Source organism: Erythrolamprus reginae, chromosome 3, assembly GCF_031021105.1.
Source record: "Erythrolamprus reginae isolate rEryReg1 chromosome 3, rEryReg1.hap1, whole genome shotgun sequence".
NCBI classification, from domain to species: Eukaryota; Metazoa; Chordata; class Lepidosauria; order Squamata; family Dipsadidae; genus Erythrolamprus; species Erythrolamprus reginae.
Window position 1 is genome coordinate 134,184,681 of NC_091952.1, and position 11,492 is coordinate 134,196,172.

General features: G+C 47.8%; 1 protein-coding gene across 1 annotated transcript in view; it reads left to right on the top strand.

The window, feature by feature from the left end:
- RC3H1 (ring finger and CCCH-type domains 1) overlaps nucleotides 1-11,492 on the top strand; it is a 91,463-nt gene that overhangs the window by 26,789 nt on the left and 53,182 nt on the right. Inside the window, exons 3-6 of the mRNA XM_070746754.1 lie at nucleotides 1,176-1,296; nucleotides 1,647-1,886; nucleotides 11,016-11,191; nucleotides 11,396-11,492. The exon at nucleotides 11,396-11,492 is cut by the window's right edge and continues 104 nt beyond it. Coding sequence (XP_070602855.1) covers nucleotides 1,176-1,296; nucleotides 1,647-1,886; nucleotides 11,016-11,191; nucleotides 11,396-11,492 — 634 coding nt within the window. The remainder of the gene's footprint in view (nucleotides 1-1,175; nucleotides 1,297-1,646; nucleotides 1,887-11,015; nucleotides 11,192-11,395) is intronic.

The window sequence follows — 11,492 nt, forward strand, 5'->3', positions numbered from 1 at the left end:
ATAAATATATTTGTGTATATTTGTGCAGTGTGCCACAAGGGTCTGTTCTGGGTCCTATTCTTTTTAATATGTTTGTGAGTGACATAGGGGAAGGTTTGGTAGGGAAGGTTTGCCTATTTGCCGATGACTCTAAAGTGTGCAATAGGGTTGATATTCCTGGAGGCGTCTGTAATATGGTAAATGATTTAGCTTTACTAGATAAATGGTCAAAGCAATGGAAACTGCAGTTTAATGTTTCCAAATGTAAAATAATGCACTTGGGGAAAAGGAATCCTCAATCTGAGTATTGTATTGGCAGTTCTGTGTTAGCAAATACTTCAGAAGAAAAGGATTTAGGGGTAGTGATTTCTGACAGTCTCAAAATGGGTGAACAGTGCAGTCAGGCGGTAGGGAAAGCAAGTAGGATGCTTGGCTGCATAGCTAGAGGTATAACAAGCAGGAAGAGGGAGATTATGATCCCGCTATATAGAATGCTGGTGAGACCACATTTGGAATACTGTGTTCAGTTCTGGAGACCTCACCTACAAAAAGATATTGACAAAATTGAACGGGTCCAAAGACGGGCTACAAGAATGGTGGAAGGTCTTAAGCATAAAACGTATCAGGAAAGACTTAATGAACTCAATCTGTATAGTCTGGAGGACAGAAGGAAAAGGGGGGATATGATCGAAACATTTAAATATATTAAAGGGTTAAATAAGGTCCAGGAGGGAAGTGTTTTTAATAGCAAAGTGAACACAACAACAAGGGGACACAATCTGAAGTTAGTTGGGGGAAAGATCAAAAGCAACATGAGAAAATATTATTTTACTGAAAGAGTAATAGATCCTTGGAAGAAACTTCCAGCAGACGTGGTAACTGAATTTAAACATGCCTGGGATAAACATATATCCATCCTAAGATAAAATACAGAAAATAGTATAAGGGCAGACTAGATGGACCATGAGGTCTTTTTCTGCCGTCCGACTTCTATGTTTCTATGTTTCTATAGTATGGAATCACACATTTTTTCTTTTTGTAACTCTAACAGCTTTGTTTTCTTCAGGACAGGAATAAACAATTAATGAAAAGTGAGGAATTGTGCATAGGTTTTGTAGACATATCGTAGGTGGGAGAAATAAAAACAAAAGTAGCCATTTCTTAACGTATTTGTAATATTCCTATGTTTTCTACAGATGCCGGAACAGCAACCTATAACTCTACGCAGTGGTGCTGAAGATACTAAACATTATGAGGAAGCCAGGAAATGTGTGGAAGAACTAGCCTTATACCTTAAACCACTCAGCAGTGCAAGAGGTGAATCATGCCTATCATCCTTTTGCCATGTTTTAGTATGACAGCTTTTATGGTATGATTATGTGGAATTTATGACACTTGGTGTCCTGAAAGGAACCAGTTCACTTCCAATTTGAAGGAATTGTGTTATTGTTTCACAGCAGTTAATTTGAACATGAACAAAATGTTAAGGCAGAAGAAATTGTGCTTTGAAGATGTTCTGAAAAATAATGTATAGATAAAAAATTTTCTCAGCTGATCTAAATACCATAAATTTTAATTAATGAATAATTGGACCTAAACAGATTGTATAACTTTTGCATTGCCCTCAAGAAATTCAGAAAAATAACATTTTCCTCTTCTTCTTAAAGGTGTAGGATTGAACAGCACAACTCAGAGTGTGCTTAGTCGGCCCATGCAAAGGAAGCTTGTGACATTAGTCCATTGCCAGCTGGTGGAAGAAGAAGGGCGGATCCGAGCTATGCGTGCAGCACGATCTCTGGGTGAAAGAACTGTTACTGAGCTCATTCTTCAGCACCAGAATCCCCAGCAATTATCTTCAAACCTTTGGGCTGCAGTGAGGGCTAGAGGCTGTCAGTTCCTTGGACCAGGTATGTAGCAGAGAAAATGGTTTTCTATCAGTGAGAAGATCAGCTGTGATATGAGCAAAAATGCTTTACATATTTTTTATATTTGTACAATTGAAAGCATTTAAAAAAACAATTTCTTTTTAATGATAATGTGGCTTATTTCTACTATGCATTGCACCGATTTGACAGTTTTTACTAAAATCTTGCTAAATGTTCAGCTATAGAGTGGGATAGGTGTTTTATTAAATTGTTTAAAGATTCCGTACAGGCTTATACAGAAGATAAAGTAATCAAGGAAAAAGTCTCTCAAATATAAACTAACAAAAGTTCAGACTTCAAGAAAAATACAGTCATACCTCGTCTTACGAACCTAATTGGTTCCAGGGGGAGGTTCGTAAGACGAAAGGTTCGTAAGACGAAACATTGTTTCCCATAGGAAACAATGTAAAGTCAATTAATCCATGCAACCAAAAAAACCCCCCGCAAAAAAATGCTGCCGCCCGGCTGTCACCTTTTAAAACAGCCGCGCAGCTTCTCAGCGACCTCCCGAACGCCGAACGCCAAACCCGAACTTCCGGGTTCGGCATTCGGGAGGCCGCCGAGAAGCCCCCAGGCTATTTTAAAAGGTGACAGCCGGGCGGCGGGGCTTTCCAGCAGTCTCCGAACGCCGAACACGGAAGTTCGGGTTTGGCATTCGGTTTCGGGAGGCTGCTGGGAAGCTGCGCGGCTGTTTTAAAAGGTCACAGCCGGGCTGGGGGGCTTCCCAGCAGCCTCCCGAACCCCGAACTTTTGCCGAACTTCCGGGTTTGGGGTTCGGGAGGCTGTTGGGAAGCCCCCCAGCCCGGCTGTGACCTTTTAAAACAGCCGCGCGGCTTCCCAAAACCCCAAACTTTTGCCGAACTTCCGGGTTCGGGAGGCTGCTGGGAAGCCCCCTAGCTCGGCTGTCACCTTTTAAAATAGCCAGGCGGCTTCCCAGCAGCCTCCGAATGCGGAAGTTCGGGTTTGGCGTTCGGCTTCGGGAGGCTGCTGGGAATCTGCCCGGCTGTTTTAAAAGGTCACAGCCGGGCTGGGGGCCTTCCCAGCAGCCTCCCGAACCCCGAACTTTTGCCGAACTTCCTGGTTAGGGGTTCGGGAGGCTGCTGGATAGCCCCCCAGCCCGGCTGTGACCTTTTAAAACACCCGGGCGGCTTCCCAGCAGCCTTCCGAAGCCGAACGCCAAACCCGAACTTCCGTGTTCGGCGGCTGCTGGGAAGCCGCGTGGGTGTTTTAAAAGGTGACAGCCAGGTTGGGGGGCTTCCCAGCAGCCTCCCGAACCCGGAAGTTCGGCAAAAGTTCGGGGTTCGGGAGGCTGCTGGGAAGCCCCCCAGCCTGGCTGTCACCTTTTAAAACACCCATGCGGCTTCCCAGCAGCCTCCAAACGGTTCAGAAAAAATTTGCCTCTTCTTACGAACTTTTTTCGTGTTATGAACATACCCGAACTTCCGGGTTCGGCGTTCGGAGGCTTCTGGGAAGCCCCGCCACCCGGCTGTCACCTTTTAAAACAGTCGGGGGGCTTCCCAGCAGCCTCCCAAACGCCGAATCCGGAAGTTTGGGTTTGCCGTTCGTAACACGAAAAAAGTTCGTAAGAAGAGGCAATTTTTTTCTGAACCCCGGGTTCGTATCTCGAGTTGTTCGTAAGACGAGGGGTTCGTATCTTGAGGTACCACTGTATAAAGTAATATTTAATAAATTTCCACTACATTAGTTATAAAAATTCAGCATTTGACCTAAAGCTCTCCTAGCAGTCTTCCCTAGCCTGGGTATCCTTCAGATATGTGAACTTCAATTTCAGCATGCCCATCCAGCAATTGGTGGATTCTACCTTAGGGGACGCAAAATAGCAAAAGGCCCACTTCTTAGTTACAAGTAGTAACAAGATCAACTGCTTACACTGATTTATTCATTCATTACAGGGAGCCCTCAACTTACAATTGATCCCCAAATTCCACTGCCAAGCAAGGCAGTTTTTGATTCAGTTGTGCCCCATTTTATGACTTTTTTTTGCCATACTTGTTAAGCGATCACTGCAGTTGTTTAATGCAGCGTTTCCCAACCAGTGTGCCGCGAGACATGGTCAGGTGTGCTGCCAAACTCCTAGGGCAGCTCCAGCTGGGCGGGGCACTGCCGGTGCGGCTACTTTCCGATGCCGCTATTGCTGGCGCTCTCCTGCCCCAAAGAAGGAAGGCGGGGGAAAAGGAGAGCTTCATTCTTCGCACCGGCAGCAAGAGGAGGAGGGCGCCATCAGCAACGGCACCAAGTAGTAGCTGGGGGATGGCGGTGGCAAGAGCTCCAGGGCGGAGGCACCAGCAGCGCCCCGCCCAGCTGGAGCTTCCCTGGCGGGGGCAGCAACCAATGTCGTTTGGGGCCCGGAGGGAGGGCGGTGGGAGCAGGAGGGTGCCGGGCCGCGCACGCCTGCTCCAGCGCACCCCAAAACACCCCCCCGCACACCCTTTTCCAAGGGCGAAGCCGCGGCCGCCGCCCCGCGCCTCTAGGCCCCTCGCGCCCCTGGCTGCTCGCCGCTGCCTTCGCCGAAAGCGCTTTTGTCCCGGGCTCTCAGCGAGGGGGCTGCAGGAGAGGCGGCGAAGGCGATCTCTCTCGTTCTCCGGAGGCTGGAGAAAGTGATTTTCAATGTCGGGGGCGCGGGCCGGCGTGCGCTCTCCCCATCCCCCTGCCCCATTCAAAGTAAGCCGGCAGGGGGATGGGGAGAACGCACGCCGGCCCGCGCCACCGACATTGAAAATCACTTTCTCCAGCCTCCGGAGAACGAGAGAGATCGCCTTCGCCGCCTCTCCTGCAGCCCCCTTGCTGAGAGCCCGGGACAAAAGCGTTTTCGGCGAAGGCAGCGGCGAGCAGCCAGGGGCGAGAGACATAGCAAGAGAGACAGAGAGAGAAAGAAAGAGAGATAGCAAGAGAGGCAAAGAGAAAGAAAGAGACATATAGCAAGAGGCAGTGAAAGAGAGAGAGAGAGCAAGAAAGAGAGAAAAAAGCAAGAAAGAGATAGCAAGAGAGACACAGAGAGAGCAAGGGAGAGAGAAAGACATAGAGGGAGGGAAGGAGGGAGAGAGAGCAAAAAAGAGGAAGAAAGAAAGAGGGATGGAGAGAGAGAAAGAAGGGAAGGAAGAGAATGAGGGAGGGAGAAATAGAGCGAAAGGGAGGGAGAGATTTTTTTTTGTCCAAACTTTTCTTTAGCCGCCCCCCCCCCCCCCGTTCAATGTTCCCCAGGATTTTGAAAATATGAATAATGTGCCACGGCTCAAAAAAGGTTGGGAAACACTGGTTTAATGAATCATGCGGTTATTAAGCACCCACAGTTTGACCACATGACTGTGGAGATGCTGCAAGTGTGAGAATTGGCCATGTCATGTTTTTCAGTTCCATTATGACATTGAACAGTCATTCAATGAATGGTTGTAAGTGGAGGGCTGCCTGTATTAAATATTGCAATATTTATTGGACTGAAATATTCAGTTGCACAATTAATACTATGATGAACTATTTGCAGCAAAGAATATTCTTGTAGTTTTTGCATATATATATATTTGTAGGTTTGTTTTGCACTCAGTCATTCCTATTTTTAAAACCATGTCATAAATAGATTAGTAATTGATATGAAAGTGAAGGGCAGACGTCACGGCAACAAGAAATGCCACCTTGAGAGTCATGTTCCTGAGGCTAGTAGTCCGCAGGAGCACAAAGGGAGGCTCTGTCAAGGCCTGAAGTACCCTGGGAAGATCCCAGATTAGGGTATCTTTGTGTTCTGTCCCCACGAAGCAGTTTAAAGCAAGACTTTTTCTAATAAATCCTTTATCAGTAAAGTTACAACAGTCTTAGTTGGCAAACAACCTGCAGCTAATTAACTTCATTAGCAATTGGTATTAGTTCAAAGAAGTCCCAAACAATGTTGAGCCAATTAAGTCCAGTAATTTTATGGAGCTTCTTCGCCTTGGCAAAGTTCCTAGACTTCAGTCTCTGATAACAAGATGCCAACAGAGAAACACAAAACCATTATCACAAAACACTCTGATCAAGACAGGTTTTTCCAAAGTTGTTCTCTGCAGTTTCCCAGCTGCATTGACTCTTATTAAATAGACTAGTGGAGGAGAAGGGCCTATTAGCTGAGTGATCTACTCTTGAGTAGACCTTTCTGCCTCGGCAGCCCTGCATGCTCTACTCTTGAACAGACCTCCACTAGAGTAAACCTTTCTGCTTCTCAGCACCCACACGTGTTCTTTCATTCAAGAAAGGAGTAGCCCCTCCTTAATAAGCACTGCCAGGAGGCACCACAGGCTTCCAAAGGCTCTAACTGCATAGTCTGCTAGGCAGGCCACAACACTTTGGACTGGTGGGGAAGCAGGTTGTCAGTGCCTCTGAGAAAAATTTGAACATCAGGATGGCATGACAGAGGAGCCTACTTTCCACCAGCCAGCACAGTAGATAATGCTGCAGCCTGCCGCCGTAATGTGCCATGAGCCAGGTCTCTTTCCATGCTGTCCTGGAGGAAATTTAGAACCTGTGGAACAGAAGTGAAACAAAGTCAATGCAAAGTGGTCTGCAGCATTTATGAAAGATTGGCCAGGTGGCATTATAAACCCTGATGGTGGATTGTTTCTTGGTCGCCTGCATAGTCTGGATGACTTTCTCAGAGTAATTTCTCAAACGGGCCCCTTCAAATGCCAGGCAGCTATTTGGAGCCACTGAGTTTCCAGATGGTCCAGGATCTCCTGGCTGAGGGAGATCTGCTGAGGAGGAATTCTCCAGGGTGGTGATGTGGAGAGTCTATGAAATCCACAAATCATGCCCTGCAAGGCCAGTGAGGAGCCACCAGGGTGATCTCTGCTCCTTCCACGATAACTTTCCAAATCACCCCTTGAATTAAGGGGACAAGAGAGGAAGGAATGCGTACAGGAGCCTAAGGGGCCAGGCACAGTTGAGAGCATTGGAGGGGAACCTGGAGAAAGAGCAAAGTAGCTAGGTGTTCAAAACAAATAGATCCACCAGGGGGGTCCTGAATCTGTGACATATGTCCTGAAACAAAGTTGGATGAAGACACCATTTGATGTCCTGCTTAGATAGTCTGCCTGTGTATTTAGTGTCCCGGCAATGAGCTCCACCATCAAGGAGAGTAAGCACAGATCATTCCGCCCACCAACCTATTAGTTGATATGCCGCCGTGAGGCATTTGGTTCGAGTCCCACCCTGCTGGTTGAGAGGGGCCTTTGCTGTGAGGTTGTCAGTCTGAATGAGGGCATGACGCCCTGCAATTGGTTTTGGAAGTGCAAGAAGGCTAGGTGGCTGCCTGCAGCTCCAGCCAGTTGATGTTGTTGGCTAGGTCATGTGCTGAGCAGCGTCCTTGTGCTACTTGACTGCCCAGGTGAGATCACCTGATCCAGTTCCGAGAAGAAGCTCCCCTTGGTGATGGCTGGGGGGATCCACCAGTAGAGCAACCTCTTGATTTCCAGAGGGACCCTGACCTGGGAGCAGGAGTGAACTGTCTTTGCCTGCTGATGTAGCAACAAGAACCACTGTAAGCTTCTTATGTGGAAATGAGCCCAGGGCACTATCTGTATGCAAGACAACATTTTTCTCAATAGCTGGTTGAGGATGGCTAAGGGAATCCTGAAGTGCTACAGAATATGAACCTCTAGATCCCTGATGTTGACCTGAGACAGGAATACCTGACCCAAGGTGGTATCTGTGATAGCCCCTAGATGAATCAGCCTGATGGACAGGGACAGGTGGCTCTTTTGGAAATTTATAGAGAACCTGTGATCTTGCAAGGTTCATATAGTCAATTCAAGATCCCCTTGTGCCCTGATGAGGGAGGGAGCCTGGACCAAGATGTCATCCAAGTAGCATTGCAGCCTCACTGGGACGCATCTCAAGTGAACTGCAATGGCCAGGACTTCTGTGAAACACCTTGTGGCCGAGGCGAGCACGAAGGAAACAGCTCGATACTGCCTGCCTGCATAACTGAACCTCAGAAATTTTCAATGTTCTGACAGAACTGGGATGTGGAGGTATGCCTCCCAAGAGGTCTATGGAGGCCAGGAATTCCCGGGTTGAATTTCTTGGAGGATGGACGCTAGGGAACTCATCTTGAACCTCTTACAGACCAGATGTGTTTTGAGAATCTTTAGATCCAAGATTGCTTTCCATCCCCATGAAGACTGTGATACATTTGAACAGGATGGAATAAAATCCCTGTCTCCACTGCTCCTCTGGAATAACCTCTATGGCTTGAATGTTCAAATGTTTTATGGCTTGTTCCATGAGACCTCATTTGTGCTGTTGCTGGAGACAGGGCACTGTATGAAGTGATTCGGGGGGAGGGAGAGGAACTCCAAGGATAGCTGAATTGTCAGTGGTTGATAACAGCTACTGATCTACAAAAGTGAAACCTGCCCCCTGTGGGGAGAGGGGCTGTTAGGCATTTCTGCTTGCAGAACTGGCAAGAATGGGTGCCACAAAATGGTTATTTGCAGAATGCACCAGACCTGTCTTGAAAAGGGACTCTATCCTGCTGTTGGGACTGCAAATATGATCTTCGTTGGGGAGGGTTCTCCTGAGAATAGCGAAAGGACTGCCTCTTGAAGTTGGGGGCAGACTTCCTGTCTGCCTGCCTGATGGAAATGGAAGGACTTTACACTTCTCCCTGTTTTCAATGAAGAGCAGGTTAAGGGGCTCCCCCAAAAGCATTTCTCCAGAGTGGGGTGAGGCAGCCAAACACCACTTTGTTCTCAGGTCAGTATTCCAGATGTGCAGTCGCTGCAAACACTTTGACCATTGAAACCAAAACCCGGGATGTGTACTTGCATCAGACAAGAACTGGGTGAAGCGATGATTTTGTAAAGATCCTGGTTCAAACGGGTATCCTGAGGAGACAGCCTGGCCTGCATTTCCTGGAGCCACAGGAGAGATGACCAATTAAAAAAGGACACCTCCGAAGCACCTCTGCAAGCTGATTCAAATTTCTTATCCTCCAGTTTCGATCCCTCTGATATGTCACCCACCATGTAAGGGTAGGTGGAAAAAAAAGTTGCCACTGGGCTGCCTATTGACAGGAATTGTAGCATTTCTGCAAATTTGGGAGCCATGGCATAGAATCTTTTATCATTTTCACTGGAGGTTGGGTTGGACTATTGTTTTTGGACAATGCCGCAGAATAGCTTAGGGGCGGGAATGTACAGCTGTTCAGCCGCAGGTTCAGAAAATAACGCCTGACCCCGTGGCGCTGAACAGAGGACTCATCCTCCAAGAGACAGGCAGTAGCCTTTGCCATATGAAGAAGGGACTTGAACAGTCCAAGAGGGAGTAAACCCCTTCAGCATCAGAAGCTGGAGATCGTCTGAGATATAAGGGATATAATCCCCTCAGATAAGTTGGTAGGTCACTATCAGAGTACAGTATATTGCAGAGTCTTCAGGAGCTTCGTCCAGTTCAGAGTCCCTGGAGTGGTCTGAAGCCTCACAGGAAACTGGCAGATAAAGGGGTCCTCACCTCTGGTCAGATGTCTGTGGTCCCAGGAAGTTGTCCGTGGAAAAGCTTCCAGAGACAAGGCCTGTGAAGAAATCACTGATTACTCCTGCAAGAAGGGATGAGAGACAGAGTGATCACTGCAGAGGGACTTGTACTCTCTAACTGCTTGCTGGCCAATAACAGGCTGAGGCCTATCCTTTGACTTTGAAGATCATTTGCCCTGGGACATGGGCAGAGAGGCATGGAGGATGGCCGAAAAATCTAGACTCAGTAACTAAGCAGATCAGACTGTAGATCAGATGAGACCCCCATTCCTGGAGAATTCTTCACACTGGAGAATTGTTGGTTCCTGCTCTAGGACCATGATGGTGAACCTATGGCATGCATGCCAGAAGTGGCATGCAGAGCCATCTCTCCAGGCACATGGAACCATTGCCTGTTGCTTTTCTGGGTTCCGGTGCAACAGCCAACTGATCTTGGCAGAAGCACCAAAAACCAAAATAACTCAGCTGGTGTACATGTGCTCGCTGGGAAGATGATCTTCCTGTTTCCATTCTGTGCATGCACGCTGGTCACTTGGCCTGGTACCTGGTGCGCATGCGTGCGAAAAATAGCTCATGTGCCCAAAGACGCAGAGACAGGATCCCGTCTGTCGTTTCCTAAGATAGCAGAGCTGTCAGCCAGGACCTGCCACCTGAGCCGGGTTCTTGCACAGCCCACAGCAATGTGCATCCACAGTCCAGCGCACCTGGACGGCTCAGGCACCCAGAAGAGAAGCAGCAGTGCCGCTTCTTTCAGTGGCAGGCGAGGACGGCTGTTCTCCAGAATCCCAGCTGCAAGGACCAGAGTGAGAATCACGGCTGCTTGTTCTCGGTGTCTGCAAGGGGGCGTGATTTCTCCTCCAGCATCCTAGGCAAAAGCAAGAAATCCCTCAGAGAAGCGTGAAGCGCTTTTCGTGCTTGTTTGCTGCAGGAAAAAGCGGGCTCTCAGAAGAGCAAGCTCCATTTGGGTGGGAATCGCTGTTGGGTAGCATAATTCAACGGGGAGGCTATTATAGGGCGACCCATTTGGAGGGATCTGGGTGGGGCAAGTCCTACCTCATTTGTCTGCATTTTTTTCCTTTCCAGCTCCAACCAAGAGGTGTAGGCGGCAGCGCAAGAGCTGCTGACGTTTGTGCATCTCTTGCTTGGAGCTGATTTGGAAAAGAAAAAAGGGGCAGAGCTGCTTGTTTCGGTGGCAGGCAAGCAGAGGGGGTGGCCTCGCACTTGCGATTAGGATTCTGGAGGGGAACCACCACTGCCCTCCCTAGCCAGCCACCGAGGACAAGCAGTGCTGCCGCAGGAGCTGAGTCTGTGCTGAAGGAGCATCCGGTGCTAGGGTAAGACATGCGCTGGCCTGAAGGGAGGCTTGCCAGGCCCAAAAATGGGAAGTGTGTGTATATGTGTGCAGTGCACTTGTGCAGGCGTCTGTGTTTCACACTCACACATGACGGGGGCGCGCAAGGATTGCACGTTATTTTCTAGCACGATCCTGATGTAATCTGGAGATTTCTATAACTCCCAATATAGTTGCTGATTCATGGAATTTTTACAAAAATCCGATATTAATACTGTTATGGTTCTCTTGATTTTCCAGCGATGCAGGAGGAAGCCCTGAAGTTAGTTCTTTTAGCTTTAGAAGATGGATCTGCTTTATCTCGAAAAGTCTTGGTTCTCTTTGTGGTGCAGAGGTTGGAGCCACGATTTCCTCAGGCTTCTAAAACCAGCATTGGGCACGTTGTCCAGCTTCTTTACAGAGCCTCCTGTTTCAAGGTACAAAAGAACTTAAGTGCTTGTGGATCTTCTTATCTGGTAGTTATGTTCTTAAAGTGTGTGTGTGTGTATACTTCTTTTGTACAAATGGCATGATGCAAAAAGTTCCACAGAATTATCATTTGCAAGAGAAAAACTTCATTAGCCATACTTATTCCATAGGTTCATTAGTTTATCTTACTTTAATATTTTTGTTTCCACCAGGTGACTAAACGTGATGAGGATTCCTCTCTAATGCAACTGAAGGAAGAATTCAGAACATATGAAGCTCTGAGACGAGAACATGATTCCCAAATTGTAC